This window comes from Leptopilina boulardi, unplaced genomic scaffold (assembly GCF_019393585.1).
Source record: "Leptopilina boulardi isolate dan_hultmark-lab unplaced genomic scaffold, ZJU_Lbou_2.1 LbouV2_354, whole genome shotgun sequence".
Lineage (NCBI taxonomy): Eukaryota > Metazoa > Arthropoda > Insecta > Hymenoptera > Figitidae > Leptopilina > Leptopilina boulardi.
Window position 1 is genome coordinate 1,339,350 of NW_026137923.1, and position 19,857 is coordinate 1,359,206.

General features: G+C 28.2%; 1 protein-coding gene across 4 annotated transcripts in view; it reads right to left on the reverse strand.

The window, feature by feature from the left end:
- The window catches only part of LOC127286403 (transcription factor Sox-2-like), a 192,536-nt gene that overhangs the window by 103,822 nt on the left and 68,857 nt on the right, over positions 1–19,857 (reverse strand). For all 4 annotated transcript variants that reach the window (XM_051312818.1, XM_051312817.1, XM_051312814.1 and 1 more), the window contains exon 2: positions 4,970–5,038. In XM_051312818.1, coding sequence (XP_051168775.1) covers positions 4,970–5,038 — 69 coding nt within the window. The remainder of the gene's footprint in view (positions 1–4,969; positions 5,039–19,857) is intronic.

Sequence of the window (19,857 nt, forward strand, 5' to 3'; positions counted from 1 at the left end):
CAGTTCGATCATTGATGTTTTTACATCCTTCAAATTTCCAAGAAATTTAGATTTTTAAAATTAATTTTTATTCTTTAAAATAATTTTTTCTATGTAAATTAATTTTATTTCCTTATAGAGAAAGCATTTTGTAATACCCAAATTTTTAGAAATCGATTTTTTGATGCAAATCTTTATGTTTTCAAAACTTTATTCTACAAAAGAAAAAAATAATAAAAGAAAAAAACATTTTTTTTTACTTCAATCCGTAAGAGAATTTTGAAAAAAAATTTACTAAAAAGACCATTAAAAAATTATAAAATTAAAAAATTTTAAATAATAAATGAAATTACATAATAATAAACGTTTAAAATACAAAAACATAAATTAATTAATTACTATTAGTTTGAAATATTAAATTTTAGAATCCAGACAAAAGATACCTCTCCTCTTGTTCAGGAATACAATTACTATATTAAACGAATATCAAAACAATAATAAACAAGCATTACAATCAGTTGAATTTCAAATTATAAATTTTTCAAATAAGACATTGAATCGATTATAATTTTTTGTGCGAGATTAATTTTTTAAAAAATATTTTTATATGGATTATTGCGCCGATTTTTATTCTATAAGTAATATTTTTGATTTTCAAAATAATTTAAATTTATAAAATTTGTTTTACAATGTGTCTTTTATTTAATTCAATTAGCACTTTGAATTAATTGTTAATTTAATGAATTAAATATTGTAAAAATTTGAATGAAATTTATAACGATAATTGGGATAAAAAAAAAGTTTTTAAAACTCTTTTAACAGGAACAATGATTTTTGTGTAGAATTCTAGGATTGTTATGTTGATTTTTTTTTTCTTTTTTGTGCGGGGCGGTTAAGATACTCATGATGGGCGTTCGTGCAAAGCGTTAATAAAAACATTCGAAAGCATGCGTAAAGAGTGTTGTCAAGGAACACGGCAATAAATTACCGCAAAGCGAGAAGAACAGAAAATGTCGGGGTCACTCGCACGTGAAAGCAGTCCTTTAGATTTCAAAGTGTACTACACATATATTTTTCTCTCTCTCTCAGGGGTGTGGAAGAATGCGACGACAATATACATATATATATACGCACGTCGCACCAAAAACCACCCTCGAGCACGACCCTTCAAGTGACAATGCGACATTTTATTATTAAACTCAAGTACCAGCTTCGCGAATCAAGTGCCTTCTCAATGTATTGCACTTTTTTTTCCTAAATACTCTCGTATCCATATACAAAGATTTTATAGGTATATACACGTTTTTGAATAAATAAGGAAAAACAAAAATGCAAAAATTGAAAGTACAGCCAGAGAAAATTTTTTTTCGTTAATTATATGAATGCAAAATGAGAGTAATTTTTTGATGCATGTAATATTTAATTATAAAAATTTTACATTATAATGTAATATTTTTAGTATTATGAAATATTCTGCAATATTGAAGCCATATTTGTGGACAGTAATATTGTATATATATGGGTGATTCTCCAGAAACGGGTCACTTTTGAATAAGGAATTTTTTTTTCAAAATTATTTAAAAATACATGTTTATTGCATCCTTTGTATTAATTATGATTGGAACAAGTGATTCTAATAAATATTTGAGCTTAAAAACCGTTTTTAATGTAATTTTAACGATAAATATGTATTGTAGTACTTTCAGCGCAATAGCGTAGCAAGGGCGGCCGGGGCCCCAGGCACCATTGTTTTTGCGCAGACATGTAATTAAATTTTTAATATTTAATTTTTCGAGAACAAAACAATAATTTCTTTGCAAAAATTAATTGTTTTGTAGAAATTTATCTCGGCTTTTTTTTATAAAAATAGAGAAAAAAAATTAAGTTTCTTAAACGCAAGGGAACTGAAAAGCTGAATGACGGCCCTGTAGTTGAGTGTCGTTTCTGCTCGCGCGAAACTTGCGCATGCTCAATAAAATTTCGGGGGCCGGAGTTGAGAGAGCTGGAGTTGAGAAACAAATGAAAAACATTAATTACTTTGTTAATTAAGGACTAAATAAAAAATCCTTTAGGGATTTTATACAATTTTATTACTTTTATCGATACTATAGGTTGAAATTCAAAATTATTTTGAAAAACGATTGTTTTAAACAGGTTCGGAGTTGAGACATAATAAAAATACGCAAATTGTATTGTTTAATAATATAAATTTAAAAGTTAATTAGTTAATTAGTACCGTTGATTTTTATTCAATTGGGATTTTTACACATATTTATCAAAAAATTGCTTTAGTTACAATGAAAATAACAAGCAAAACCTCGAAAAACTAGTCAAATTCTCAACTCCGGATCCAGAAAAAAATTTACGAAGAAACATTATAAATAAACATTTTTTTATTTAAATGGACGAAAAATTAAAAACCCTTTTAGGGAATAACAGTTTTTCAGCCATACTTTAAAATGACTATAATGAAAAATTTTATTTTTTTAATTTTAATGTCAAAAATTTTATTCAAAAATAGCAAAATCCATGTGTGGAACGAGCAAAAGTATATTTTTAGCATATTTCAGATGACAAATTAAATTTTGGGAAGTAAAATATCATTATATTGATAATGAGTTTAATAAAGATCATTAAAATGAAGAAATTTAAAAAAAAATAAACCAATTCTAGATAATATTTATTAACTAATTAATCAAAGAATCAAAAGTGACCTGTTTCTGGAGAATCACCCATATCTATATATTGCAATATCGAAGATTTCTACAGCAATAAAAAAAAAAATTCCATTAAAACTAACATCTAGTAAAATATAAAATCATATACAAAAGTAAAAATATTAAAAATAGTAATATATTGCATTTGGAAATTTTAAAGATTTAATTTTTTAATTTAACTTAAAATAACAATGAATTAAAAGTAATTAAAAATTTGTTTTGAGAAATTTTAAAATTGTTTCTTACTTTTTTATTCATTTGGCAATTAAATTCAAATTATGAAAATTTCACTTGAATAATTGATATTTTAAAACAAATTGAATTTTTAATATACAATTAATTTTTTAAGTACCTAATTAAATTTGTTTGAAACAATATAAATTTTGGTTATTAAATTAACAAAATATTGATTAAATCAACCAAATAAATGTATTGCTATAAAGTTAATGAAACTTTTAGTTAAATCCACCAAAACTTTTTTTTCAAATGCTCATGGTTTTTTTTCTTTGTTCAAGATAAATTTATTAAAATAAACCAAACGTTTATTTAAATCAAATTAATATTTAGATATTTAAATTGCAAACATGTTTTGATTGAAATATCCAAAACAATTGTATTAACCCCTTCGCAGTCCAGTTAAAAATCGCTGGTGGGCCTAAAACGGTCCGAAAAAAAAGTTTCCAAAAAAATATGACTTCATCATATTTAAGGTTTTTGTGGTCGCTGAATTCGAATTTGAGGTCAGTTTTTCAAAATTCAAAATGGCGGATCCAATATGGCGGACAAATTTTTTAAAAATTTGTCCGCCATAATGGATCCGCTATTTTGAATTTCAAAAAACCGACCTCAAATTCGAATTCAGCGATCCCAAAAACCCCCGAGTAACAAATTTCAGACAAATCGGATTGATTTTTTAAAAATTTGTCCGCCATATTGGATCCGCCATTTTGAATTTTGAAAAACTGACCTCAAATTCGAATTCAGCGACTACGAAAACCCTCGAGTAACAATTTGTGGTCAAAACGCATTAATTTTTAAATTATCCGCCATATTGGATCCGCCATTTTGAATTTTGAAAAACCGACTTCAGATTCGTAATCAGAGACCCCGAAAACCCCTGAACAACGAGTTTCATGTAAATCTGATAAATTTTAAGTTTTCATGGTCGCCATTTTGGGTCCGCCATTTTGTTTTTTTGAAATCTGACTTCAAATTTGGATTCAGCGACCCCAAAAACCCCCGAGTAACAAATTTCAGGCGAATCAAATTAAATTTAGTATTATTTTTTTGCGATGGCCATATATGGCCACTTGCACAAAGGTGGCACGACTTTTTCTTGCCACATATGGGCCCTGGACTGTCAAGGGGTTAATATAAAAAAATTGTATATTTGGTTCAAACAAAACTTTTTTCCGTGTCTTTTAATAAATTTTTCAATTGAACAAAGAATTTAATTGAGTTAAATAAAATTTTTATTGATTCAACCAAAAGTTTGGTTAACTGTCTAGCAATAGATTTATTTGGTTGTTTCAACAAAAATTTGATTGTTTTAAAATTTAAACAAATATTGGTTGTTTCGAACAATATATATTTTTTTTTGTGTGTCCTATATGTATATTATTAATTTTGTATTTTAAATGTTATTTTCCCAATGAGCTTTTCTCCTTTAAAGAATTTTTTTGCAGTGAACGCATTTTGCATGTAATGAAAAAAATAACATACATTTGGAATTTTCAAACTAATTACAACTCGACTTCGTTAATGAGAGATTGAAGAGTGCGAGTTGAAAGTCGAGACTGATTAAAGCTAAAACCAGATTTTCGTCAGAGTAGGGGTGGGGTGGAGAAGGGCACAGTTTGGTAAAAATTATTCCATATTTAGATTAAGAGGTAAATATGCTCCTTGCGACGTAGAATTATATGTGCAACCCCTGTGTGACACTGACGTTGTTAGTGCACACGTAAAAGGGGGTTTAAAAAAAAATAACGTGTTTAACTAATGGATACTTCAAACGCGCTTTTTTCAAGTCTAAATATTGGCAACAGGTCTCAAATTAATGTCAGGGTCTGTTAATTAACATATAAACTTATATATATACAGTTCCCTTATATTCCCTTACCTAGTTTTCACTTTCAGTGAATTGCAATCATGATATTTTGATGTTATAATCAGACATATTCATTGTTAATTTTTATTTGCATTTTTTGTTTCATATAAGAAGAAAAAAGTTTTATATATATAAATATAAAGGGGTATAAAAATATGTAACTCACCACGCTCGCACCGACTCGGATGAGTAACAACCGGTTTCCGGATTTATCATCTTGCGTTCACTATCCGACCTGCAAGAGAAGAAAAAAAATTATGAAAACTTTTAATTAAAAAACTTCTTTTCAATTTAGGGATTTGCATGTTATGAAAGCTGTTTGTAAATTTTATAAATCTAATTCTTCATTTAAATGGTATTTATATTTTTTTAAATATCGCATTTATGAATGATAATTTCATATTGTTATTGAATTTAAATACAGATATTATTATTAAAATTTAGTATAATTAATTTCATGAATCAGAAATTTAAAAAATACTAAGAGAAAAGTTATCTTCATGCACTCTGTTTTTTTTGTATAACTGTATTTTTTAAATTATTTTCAAAATTTGTTCAAAAATAAGCAAATAGAGTGTATAATAAACTGTATTTGTTATTAGTAATTAAGATTATTATTTATATATTAGGATGGAAATTGTAAAGGCCTATACAATGAAATAAATTATTATTATTCATGTATTTGTTATGAAAAATATTATTAACAAATGTTTATTGAAGTTGAAAAAATTTTAATTTCAAATAATAAAAAAATTGAATAAATAAAAAATGTGTTTGGTTCAAATATAATTTTTCTCTATGAGTGTATTGTATAATTAGCGTAAAATAAAACTTAAAAATGTTACAATTATAATTGAAGATATATTTTATTGGAAAAATATTATCAAAGAATATATGTGAAAATGAGTGACAAATTGTGTTTGCATATATATATAAATATATATATTGTAGAAAGAAAGAAAGAGTGAGAAAAGAACAGAAATTATGAACGTTTCAGTTATTTGTTTTAATTAGAAAAAAAAATAATAATGAGTAATTGATTTTAACATTCGATGAGATTGATAGACAGGGTCGTTATTTTCGTTATGTCGCAGTTGCGATTTCATAAATAAAGAATGATAGCACTGTCACGCGTTAATAATGTCGTTTGAAGAGAGACGATAAGGGATGATCGTTATACGCTCTGTATGACATGCAATTCTCTCACTGATATACGTATTTAATGTATACACAATTTTCACCAAATATACAAACACTCATTTTATGTTATACAATATTTACTGTCCCATACACATCACATATATATATATATATATAACATATCGTATTAATTTAAATCCGACAAAATCTGATAATTATGTACATAAAACCACTTGTTTCCTTAATTTATTAAATACACACATTTCATTTCATTTTATTAAATTCGTTATCCCATTATTCGCATAAAATCATTCTTTATAATAAAAAACATCATCAAAATCATTGTGATTTATTATTAATATTAATAAAAATATTAGTCTTAGTATAATTCAAAAAATTTTATTAATAATATTCGGCAAATCAGAAAAATTTTGGTTGCTTAAATACCAAAAAAAAAAAACGTTTTGTTGTTAAAACCAAACCCTTTTCTCAGTGATATGGATATTGTTAGAAAACTTTTTTTTAATTTAGTGCTTGCAACAAAATTGTTTGATTAGTCAATTTTGGTTCTTGTAACTAAATTTTGGTTGGCTGAAACAAAGACGTAGAGTTATCTCAACCAAACATTTGGTTAGGCCAACAAAATTATTTGGTTGAACATTTTTAAATTCCAACCAAAATTCGGTTACGACAACAACATAATTTGGTTAACACTACAAAATAGTTTGGTCTAAAAAACCAAATGATCGTTTGTTGTCCTAACCAAAATTTGGTTGCGACAACCAAATAATTTGATTCGCTCTCAGCTCATAGCTTAAGAGAACAGTTATAGTTTAAATCTCTCACAAAGACCAGTGGTCAGAGCTCCCAATCTTCAGTTTTAAAACAGAGGTTCGATCCCAGGCGGAGATGAGATTTTTCAAAGTCCACAAATATTTCAACACTTAACCAAATTTTTTTGGTTGACTCATACAAATAGTTTGGTCGCTTAAATACCAACAAAATTTTTTTGTTGGCCCAACCAAATTTTGGTTATATATAATATTTTTTTAAACCTACACACGATTAAAAAGCATCTAATTGCCGTTCATTAATATTGACCTCGAGACAATTTCATATTTGTATATATATATATATATGTACACTTAAAATGTCAAATGTTATTAAGATATAATAATAACGTTATATATATATTTAATATATAGCAACACGTTAGGATCGAATTAAAAGACAGATAATTGCGTCTAAAAATAAAAAAAAAAGAAAAAGGAATTACAAAGCAAATTGAAAGGTGACAGGGCATAATTCATTGCGGTAAAGCAAACTAAATGTTGCGTGTCTTTGGGTGTTATGACAGTAGCAGTATCGACCTCGATTACTAGCGACATTAGTGCGCGCATTGGGTGGGGGTCGTGAGAACCCCATCTGTCCCTATATATATATATATATATATTGAGGGGTGAAGAGGGTGTCGAGGCTCGCAGAGGGTGGAAATCACTGTCCACAGACATTATGCATTCATGCGTACTGGTTGCGTGAGCTACTCCTGTGTGGGAATGCCTTTATGCTCCATGTTAATTCGAGGGGTGGCAACGAGAATGTGATTTTTGGTCGACACAACGACGTGTGTGTACGTGCCAATACGTTGGGGGTGAATTTTCAATTACCACCAATGAATACTCTCTCTGATTTCACTCCCACAACATTCCCCCCTCTCTCCCCCTTCATAAAAAAAGAACAGAGAAAGAAAAAAATTCCCACACACACACACACACAAAGCAATCATCAATTTTCAAAATTCGAATTTCACCGGACTAATTAAACATCATTATTTATTGCCCACCGAATTGATTTTTGTTCTCTCTCTCTCTATATATATATATACCTGCTAAATCATTTCGTGAATAAATTGACATTTCTTTTATGTGCTGCAAACAAATTTCTAAACTTGGATTTTGTTTAATTGCAAAATATAATTTTTTATTAAATTGTATTTTAAAAAATTAATTAAAGGTCAATTCACATAAATTTTTTGAATTTAAATAAAATAATTTATAAACATTTATGAATAAAATGATTTTTTGGGACATAAAAAAAAATCAATTTCTGAAAATTTTTTTTCTATTTGAATGGGAAATATTTTGATCTTCTCAAACAATGGCTTTCATGGTTTTTATTATGGGAGGGGGAAAAAAAAGTTGACTATTTCATTGAAAATAGTTTTTTTTCGTGTTTTTGCCGGTACCAGGAAGTCACGGTGGAATAATCGCATTGGACGTGACTTTCAGTAACGCAAAATGATCTAATTCATCTAATTAAAGTTATATCACCACCATTGGGCTGCATCGATATCTGTGTGTGTTTCAAGTATATATATACCGCGACTAAATGAAGTTGGAGTGACGATCGCACATTCCTATACAAATGGAGCGTAACATTGCAATCAAAAATATTAGAAGCCGCAAACGAGTAATGAACATATTTCCCCGCAAAAATCTTTAATTACTTCTTAATTATTAATATGGAAATTAATAATAATTTTTTAGGTTTCATTGATAGAAAAAATTTTCAATGAAAAAGTAATTTTTTTAAAAAAATGGACTTAAGATGTGCTCTCTAAATCTGAATTAGTAAAAAAAGTTTACTAATTTGAATTAGTGACTCACTTTTTGCTTCTCAATTAGTAAAATTTAACTGATTCTAAAGCAAAAAGTGAGTCACTAATTTAAATTAGTAAAGATTTCTACTAATTCAGATTTAGAGAGCAAAAAGTGAGTCACTAATTTAAATTAGTAAAGATTTTTACTAATTCAGATTTAGAGAGTATGATAGGCTTTTAAAAAAATCATAATTAATTACCAACTAATACTCAAAAATTTTTAGATAATACGAAATTAACAAAAATAGAAATTGTATTTTTTTTTTGATATTGAAATTTGCTTTGTATAAAATTTTTTTAAAGATGTGGATATTATTGCACGCTAATATATTGGAAAAGCACTTTGAGGAGGAAGCGTCTATATAATTTCCTTGTCGTGGATAATAATTTGCCGCAACTGTCGATCATTAATGACTAATCGTTGACGATGACGTAGGCGGTGATTGGTAATCAAGGTACATATCTTCAAATAAGGGGTGTCGTGGGACATAGAACACGTGAAGGGCGAGAAAAAAAAATATATATAGGGAAACGAAGAAAATAGTAAAAATATATGAACTCTCTTTCTTTTTTTTTTTTTTCATCCACCATTTGCTACTGGTACCTTTATAGCTCACAAACCATTTGTCAAGGTGACAGGGCAATCTTACCCCCGCGCACTATCAAGCTCGAAAAATTCAACCCGTCCTCCACCTGTCGTCGAAACAACCATTAACAACAGTTAATGTATTAAAAAAAATGTCTTCCAATTTTTCTGAAAATATCTCTGAAAAATGTAATTAATTAAAATCACGCGACGAGAATAAAGAGCGGAAACTCAATTTTTTTTTGTCTCTCAAAAAACAATTTACCATCTATAATATATAAATTATTTATTATTTTTATAATATATGTTATAATATATAATATAACATATTATTATTATTTTTATAATCATTATGTTTTAAATCTATTTATGTAATAATAATATAAAAAATAATAACTATTATAGTAATAAATTACCTAAAACATATCGTAATATACAATTTGTAAATAATATCATCTGTAAAATGAAATTACAGGTATGATATAAACCGAAGAGAAAATAAAATAACAAGCAAATGATTATACAAAGTGAAGAAAAAGACAAATATAATAAAAAATGATGAATAAGTAAAAATTACCATAGTCAATGGTCGGTAGGAATAAGTGATTGCAATTGAATGTACATATATATATATATATGTAATTTCGAGTACTATTCAAGTACTATATATATGTATACCCCGTGAATATAATTATAGTATTTATTAAACCCATAAGACAGAGTTCCCATAAGCTGCACATATATATATACATATGTATATATATTTTTTTATCGTAACGCCAAGTTCCATCGCATATGCACTTCAGTTTTGACAGGTGGTGTTCAGATTTCCCATATATGTATATATAGACTGCGCACAATTTGACGATAATTATATTATCGTGTCCCATTCCACCTGTATTTTAACTTTAAATCCGTGCCCTCGTGATTCCCATGAAATATGTTAACGAAATATAAATATATCAGTTTCACTCTTCGGTGAACAATAAAATATACACCCTTTTGTATTACAATGTGCTTCATAATTTAAATTTAATCCTTCATGATTTTTCGATTTTAACATAAATAATTTACGTAAAAGAGAATAGAGTTTAAATTCTTTTCATTTTTTGAAAATTTTCAATTAACTTCACGGAAAAAAATAGTTCGTTAAACTTTCGTAAACTATAGTTGTTCACTTTTGGACGGGCCCAAAGTTTGGAAATCTTTCATTAACTTTTTTTTCAAGATTCCACAAACTTTTTTTTGTGCGCGTGCACAGACATTGATCGTCATGAAGAGAATGATGAACATTCGTGAAATCTTGGAAGAAGTTAATGAAAGATTTCCAAATTTTGGGCCCGTCCGAAAGTGAACAACTAGTTTACGAAAGTTTCACGAACTATTTTTTTCGTGTTGATAACTTTAATGATCATTTTGAAAATTTTTTAAAAATAATAAGACTTTTGGTTCTTGTAACCAAATTTTAGTTGGCTGAAACAAAGTCGTAGAGTTGTCTTAACCAAACAATTAGTTAGGCCAACAAAATTATTCGGTTCAACATTTTTAAATTTCAACCAAAATTTGGTTACGACAACCAAATAAAAAAAAATTACTATCGACGTTAGTGCGCGCATTGGGTGGGTAGTCCAGTAGTCAGAGCTCCCGACTCGCAGTTTAAAAACAGAGGTTCGATCCCAGGCGGAGATGAGATTTCTCAAAGTCCACCAAAAAACACTCAACCAAATTTTTTGGTTAACTTAAACAAATATTTTGGTCGCTTAAATACCAACAAAGTCTTTTTGTTGGCCCACACGGAGAAAAAAGAATTGTTGTGGTTACTAAAAATTAAGTCCACACAACAATTCCGGATTGTCAATATAGAACCAGCAGTTCTATTTGTTGTTGGGACAAAAAAAAGTCATATCACCAGTTTCATTTGCATTAAAATCTGTGGAACATGCAGTTTCTGAATCAAATTCTTTGACCTGAAACCAAAAGATTATTTTGAGTTGAAATTTGTTGTTAAATAATATTTAATATGCATTTTGTATTTTTTAAGGTGAGGTTATGTTCAATAGTAACCGTGTATAACTCACCGATAAACGATGAAATTGTCTCTTCATCCCTTCACCGCACATTAGCTTGCAGTAGATTTCTCACTTTAACCGAATTCATTATTTAACAGCACTTTGTCATTTAAAAAAAAATAATAATAAAAGCAAAAGTGGCACATGTGCCAGAAGCAAACGACGCTACAATCTGCTCGCCAGTTTGCGAAAATTCAAGATGACCACGAGAAATGGAACAATAAACCTGTCAGCTGAACAAATCCGGATTGTTCCATCAGCAATCGACAGAGAGTTTGCTCCTGCAACTGCACGGTATTGCAAACTGAACAAAACAGACAACAAAAAATTCGTATTGTTGTTAAAACAACATACAGTTGTATTGATGACAATCCGAATTGTAATATTAACATTTCGAATTGTAATATTAACAAATCTACTGACAACAATCCAAAAATTCTTTGCCCAACAATCCCATATTTTTTTCCGTGGCAACCAAATGTTGGTTGCTCTGACTAAACATTTTTTTCCGTGTATAGATTTTTTTGAATTTCAAAGTCAGTTAACTTAATGTAATTATAAAATGAACATTAACAATAGGGAATATTTTATATAATATACATATATACATAAAATCTTTGCAAGAACAAGCAAGATTGGTAAACTCGCAGTTTGGAAGTTTGAAGATAACTTATCAGTTATGCGAAAAGTAGGCCACTATATAAACACAGTCGAGTTGTTTAAAGTGAAAATATAACAGCACTTTACTCGTGAAAACGTGAAATAATCGCAGAGTTCAGTCAGAGGATGTTTGAAAAATGAAAAAAAAGAGAAGTTGAGCAAGAGAGTAATTTTACAGTGCGCGAAATAGCGCGCAAGATAAAGAAATGAGAGTGAAAATAAAACGGTGTACTTGACGGATAGAAGGTAGAACCCCGTGGCAGCATGGTATCCATATAATAAATCGCCCTTTTAATCACGAGTTGTTCACGCTCGAGTCATTTGCCTTAATGGAGCCTCTTGTTTAGGCCGCAATGCGGTAGGTTTTGTGCGCGAGAGCAAAGGCAATTTCCTCGGTCGAATATATACATATACACGCATATACAATATGATACATATATATATAACATTTTGTTTAAACCTTCCATCATTAGTCACTGCGTGTTCGCGCTGTTATATGTTATAACACAAGACGTACCATTATCTTATATCGATGCGATTTGCACACTCTAATTTTTCGAATGTGTATATATATATATATATATGAATCCAAAGTACCTCCTGCGGTTTTCTTTTCTCGCTCAGAAAATTTCTATAATAATCAATTATACATAAATCCCCTCACATGAAAACCATTTGAAAATCAATTTTTTTTCATCTACATTTTTTGTTTATAATAGTAGGATTTAAAAAAAATATATATATTTTATTATATTTTCCACTTTATAAGATTATTATTAAATATTTTTCAAGTGATGTTTGATTTAAATTTTATAAAATTCTGTATTTTTTTAATAAATTAATTAATAAGTTAATTAATTTTTAATTAATTAATTTCGATAGGAAATTAATAGGTTGTAAAATAATATAAATAATACACTGAAAAAAAAATTTATTTGATTCAAATAATCGATTACTTGACAATTATCGAAATAAATATTTACTTGAACCAAATAATTTTTATTTAAATTAAATAAACTGTATTTGAACCAATAATTTCTATATTTAAAACAAATACCATTTAATTAACTTGAATAAAAATTATTTGGTTCAAGTAAATATATATTTCGATAATTGTCAAGTAACCGATTATTTGAATCAAATAAACTTTTTTTTTTAGTGTAAAGTATATTTATAAATATACAAATAGGTATTATATAAATAACAAAATAATATAAAAATAAGTGAATTTATGGGATATTTTTTTTTAAATATATACGACTTTCGTAGAAGATTAAAACTAAAGATTTAATATTATGAGAAATTTTCCAAGAATGGAAAAAAATGTTTGATTATCTTGAAAGTTGAGAGTATTATAGAGAACGGGTTGAAAATTCAGAGAACGTTCTCTGGGAGTTGTAAAATATATATATACACGCGTGTTCAGATTGGTTATAGGCAACTTTAGAGTGGAAACTACGGAAACGACGAGTCGGCGATATTCAGCCGATAAGCGACACAGAGTACCGTCGTTATTGCCTCAATTTCCACTTCCACTTCCGTTGGTGATCTCTTTTCCATCGGACCAGCCTAAAAACTCCTATCGACGTGTCACGCTTTTGAATTGCCATCATCGTCGTTATACATGAAGCTCTCATATATTTATTGTTTTTTTAGCTTCATTTTACGTCCTGCAAAATTTTCTCTAAAATTTTATTTTATAAAATTATTTGACGAGGTTATTATAAATAATTTTAATTTTATTGATTATAAAGTTGATATAAAAATATAGGCACTAAAAATATTTGTAATATATTAAATATTACTTATTATTATTAATATTATATATTTATTATATAAATATATAAATATTTGTCTATTATATTTCACCTAAAGTCTTACTTTTAGAAAAATCTTATATTTTGTAATAATCATTTTGGAATTAAAATTTTAAAGATGAAATCCCCCTAAATTTTCACCCACTTAAATTTAAATTATCAATAGAGGTTACATTTTTTTTCTTGCATCACTTGTATCAAGATTAACCTTTTTCCGTGCAATTAATCTTTAAAAAACTTCCAATGTAAATAGATAAAATTTTATTAATAATTATGAAAATTGAATTGTACGGAAATCAAAAATAATAATTATGGCCTTTTTCTAAAAATAGGTAGCAACGATTTTAAATAAAATATAATGGATTGAGTTTGACCCAAATAAATATAAAAAAATGTAGAAAATACCCATGAAAATATAATAACAAAATAAAAAAAAAAAAATAGAGTTTCCTTGAAAAATTAAAATAAGGTAATATAAAAAAATTACAATAAGATTAGATTTTTGTATAACACATTATATATTAAATTTGAGAAAATGTTTGAAAATGGATATTAAGCTGCAACTATATTACGTGAAATTAGAAGCTTATTATTATTATTATTATATGAAATAAATTGACAGCAAATCCGCGTGAATTGTATAATATATATGTGAGTATCATATCGTTCAGCTGAGCGTGTATCCCACCTGAAACGGAAGTAATAGTGTGTCCCCCTTGTAAGGGCAAGCCTACCGGAACACCGGAACCGGAAGGGTGCGGAACCTCCATGACGCGTCTGAACTGCGGACGTACGGACTCGCACTGATTATTCCCTGATGATGAAATAGATTACTGCTTACGTGGATAAGAGACATTTTCGAATCTATCGTTGTCCTTCAACCGGAATTACAGCATTATATGAGGATTCACCAAATCACATTAGTAAATTTAACACGCGGCCTTCAATTATAAATCCTCTTATACCTCATAATTATTATTATTATTATTATCGTCACTATTTGTATTTACAATGTGACGTAAATTTCATTTTAATACAACTAGAATTTTATTATATATTTTTCAATTTTTTTTTTTAAATATAATAATTTCGAATTAAATCTAACGGGATTATAATAATTTAGAAAAATTTATTGACGAAATTTTTAATGAACACATTTTCACTTTTTCAAAAATTTTTATTTAAATGGAGTTTAATTAACTCAATTTTGAATTTTTATATACGAGAATTTTTATTTAGCAAAATTCCTATACGCGAATTCTTATTTAACAATATGTCTATTTAACTGAAATTTTATTTATCACAATTTCTATTTGACCTGAGTTTTTATTTAACAATATTTTTAATCGGTAAAATAAATATTCTGTTTGATAAAAAATTTACTAAATGACAATTCTGTTAAATAGAAAAAATTCTGCGAAATGAAATTTTTGATAATATGAAAATTCTCTTGTAGAAAAATATTGTTTTGATATTCGATTTTACCTAAAGATTAAAGAACATCAAATATTCTATTTTAATTTTAACATATAAAAAATGTATATATATATATATATATATATATATATACTATAAATAAACCAAATGCTTCATTTAATTGTAAAAACTAAGCCAGTCTCAGTATTTCATATCTGACATTAATTTTTTTTTCTTAATTTCCTCCCGGAAATTGTTGTCACACATTTGAACCAAATTCTAGATATCCGGACATATAAAATAAGTACACTAGAAAAATATTTCTTTTTTTATTTACATCTTTTTTATATAACAAAGATTTTGCTAATGTTTATACATATACTATATACAAAAATAACTATATACGTTTAAAAATACATTATTGAATAAGAGCAGTAATTTAATAGACTTATATATACATACGTATCCGTATATATAACTAAACAATAATGACAGGAAAATATTGTAGAATATAATTTTAAAAAATACAGGAAACAAACATTTTTTAAAAATAATATATAAAGAAAAAGGAACACGGAAGTCACAATATTTAAGGCGATAATATATAATATACACATCTCTCTTGTCACAATGTATAAAAATAAATGATCGCACATACCTATATATAATTTTTGTGGAAAATGGAAAAACGTTGTAACTTGGAAAATGTCACAATTCGTTGTGATTTGAGTTTGTGAGTAAGAATTTCTCGGCAGATATGAATATATCCAGTGTTGCCGTAACGATTCATATGAGAGAAAATGTTTGATCGGAAGCTGTATACGGTTGGCAAATGGCATAAGAGCTACCCTTATGGCAACATCGCCAAAATGGTGCGATGGAAGAAGGTAGAGAGCACACCTGGACGAAAAATGCAGCTGCAACTTTTGCGACCCCCGATACGACATATATAGATATACATACATATGAATATATGTGTATGTATGTGTCGGCAGGGGATGAAAGAGAGGAGAGAGAAACGAACGGGCCCAGTCGAGGGGAAAGAGCGGTATACCCAGGATTTTTAAGGGGGGTGGATGCTGAGATTTCAGTTATACGCGTTACACGTCCCTCACCATAAACGTTTGACGATTTCAACGAGCGCACAAGCGACATCAGTTCATTATTTTTCCATTCGTATATCTTGAAACACTCGTAATATTATATACAATTATTATAGCTTTTTTGTTCCTTTAATTTCACTTCTTTAATTTTTATTTTCTCATTCAAATACATATATTATCCTTTCATTACAATTATATAAATTTAAAAAAATATTCTAATTATATTTAGAACATATTTTTTTAATTAGTAAAATTAATTTTTTAAAATTATTTTCTTAACTTTTGTATTATTTTTTATATACTAAATTTAGAATAAAAATATTAATATAAACTCCACCGCAATGATACCAAGGACAATATAATTTTGAACCCAAAAAAATTTCTCGGAAGGTCTGAATCAGTTAAGAACACTTATAGATTCGATCGATATTACTATATGTATGTAAGGGGACTTCAAAGTGGTTGGAATAAATCCATATACCCAAGACTCAAAATGTGAGACTGCTATTAGTATAGTACAGAGTGGAGTGCCGAGAGGCAGTGGTGCAAGTATCTTACAGTACCCTCTTGAGTTTCGATTTCACCCCGAATGATTTTCTCTGCTTTTTACCTTGTTTCTGGCTCTTTCTCTCAATTCTTTGTCTTCACCCACACCTTACATCACTCTTTTTTTACTTTCTCCCTCTCTCTTTTTCTCACCCCTTTTTTCAATCGTTCGTTCTTTCTTCAGTCATATATTCACTTTTCTCAACCACCATCGCACAATATATACACAGCAAGATCGAGAGAGCCCACCACTACATTTTTAAATCCGAAACTCACAAAGAGGTTTCAATTCTATATATGGTCCAACTCTTCTGTATACGCTCCATCATCCTCATCCCTTCATATCGCGATTCCCACTTTTTTTTGCAAGTTATTCTGCACATTTACCCCTTTACTCAAATTCAAGAGAATTTTTCGCATAATAAATGATTAATGGTGGAAAATGATACATCTGAATAAAATTAAAATATATAACAATTACAGCTGGAACTATTAGCGATTAAAAAAAACATACTGATCTGTTACTATAGGCAAATACCTATATGTTCGAACAATATCAGTATTTAAAATAGAATGTGATTAAAAAAATACTCTCTAAATCTGAATCAGTGATATTTCACTGATTAGCAGTAGAAATCTACTAATTGCCATAGCGAGAATTGAGCAACTGATAATTAGTAGAAATGTACTGATTCAATTAGTAAAATATCAATTACTGATTGAATCAGTAATATAAACATGTGGCAGCGGCTGCAAAATCTACTGATTTAACAGTTAATTTGAAAGGTTATGTTATATACAAATTACTGATTTACATAAGTTATTTTCTACTGCTTATATATTCACTAATTATATTAGTAAATTTCAAAAAATAACTGAAACTTCAGTTAAAATGAATAGTACTGATTGAATTAGTGAAATTTCTACTGATTCAGATTTAGGGAGTACTTAATAAAAAAAAAACTCATTGCAAACAATAGTTGATCCAGTCATTAATAGTTGCAAATTATAGTTGTTCCAATCACTAGTTCTTCCGAACAATAATTTTCATTCACTAACAGTTGCGAACAATAGTTGTCCCAATTAATTACTGATTCCAAATTTCCGCCATTATTCACTGTTAGTTCCGAACAATAATTGTTCTAGTTTTAGTTATTCCAAAAAATGTTTGATAAAGTCACAATAGTTGATCCAATCACTATAGTTGTTCCGAACAATAATTATTTTAGTCAAAGTAGTTGTGAACAATAGTTTGTCTAATTGGTCCAATCACTATAGCTGTTTCGAAAAATAGTTGTTTCAGTCACTAGTAGATTCGAGTAATAGTTGTTCCAGCTATGGTAGTTTCCGAGTAATAGTTTGTCCAATCACTCTAATTGTCCCGAACAATTCTTATTCCAGTCACTAGCAGTTTAGAATAATAGTTGTTCCAGTTATTAGTAGTTTCGAAGAATAGTTGTTCGAATCATTACTTATTCCAAACAATGATTAATTCAGTCAATTATATTTACAAATTATATAGTTGTTCTATAGCCAATACTAGTTTCGAACAATAGCTTGTTCAATTATTAGTAGTTCAGAACAATAGTTGTTCCAATCACTAATAGTTACGAACAATAGTTGTTCTAATCATTATTGATTCTGAATCATGGTTGTTCCACTCACTGGTGTTTCTGAACAAAAATTATTTTAGTTATAGTTGTTCCAAAAAATTATTGTTAAAGTCACAGTATTTTCGAAGAATATTTGATCTAATCACTAGTTGTTCCGAACAATAATTATTTTAGTTAAAGTAGCTGCGACAAAAATTTGTCTAATTGGTCCAATTACTGGTTGTTTCAAACAATAGTTGTTCCAGTTACTAGTAGTTCTAATTACTAGTAGTTCCAAACAATAGTTGTTCTAATTATTACTGATTTGAAACAATGGTTGATTCAGTCATTTTTAGTTGCAAATTATAGTTGCGAACAATTTATTATTTGTCCAGGTTCACTAGTTGTTCCGAACAATTATTATTTCAATGATATATCCTTCCAAGAAATATTTCATTAAATTCTAAAAAATGGTTCTTGCAGGTCCTTGTAGTACTAAATCAATTGTTGTTTCCAACAAAAATTCTTCACTTTTAGTTTCAATTAATAATAATTACTTTATTCACTGATAGTATCAATGACTGTTTGCAATTATTAAAACAAGCATTGTTTTACTATAAAACGCTAAAATAAATAATCGCAGAGTTTAATTATATAAAAAAAAATTTATATTTCACCATAAAAACATTTCATTAATCACATAAAATTTTTTATCACACCAATAGAAGTTTTTAACAATGAAATATTTATTGTCTCACAATAGAAACTTGTGTCTTTATGATCATTGTGGTTAATAAGCAGATGTATTTTCATTATAAACATAGATATATAGGATATGTATATTTAAGCAATGGCTATAAATATATAGATATATAATAAATGAGACAGTGTGTTTTATAGAGGCGTGCGCGTCACGTATTTTTTTGAGTAAATGAAAAGGAATAATTTTCAAATAATAGACAAATGCGCCAGGTGGGTTTCTCTCGCCTACTCGACTCTCACTTTCAACCCTTTCTTTCGCGTGGAGTGCTAACAGGTGAATTTATTCAAATGCCGATGAATCCGAGGGAGACGCCTCATCGACACGAGCGTGTCTCTCTTTTCTTGAGTGCGACAATCCTTTTGTAATGGAGCATATACATAGTATGTATTCCTATGTATATATATAAAGAGAGAGAAGGGGGTTTCAAGCAACGGACAATGGTCGTGATTGACGATTCTCTAATTTGTTTATAAATACCCATATTCCCTTGTCTGAGAAGTCACTCGACCCGTCATGTGAGGTGTGAAATTCTATTTATTCTGTAACCATATATAAGTTTATATATTTTATACAATCTACAAGGACTCCCTGTTTTTTTCTGCTAACAGGTTGTTTGTTTATTACGCGCACGAGACATTGAGGGCACATATTGTTTTCATTTATTATTTTATTTATTTCCTCACAAGTATTGATTTAGTTTACA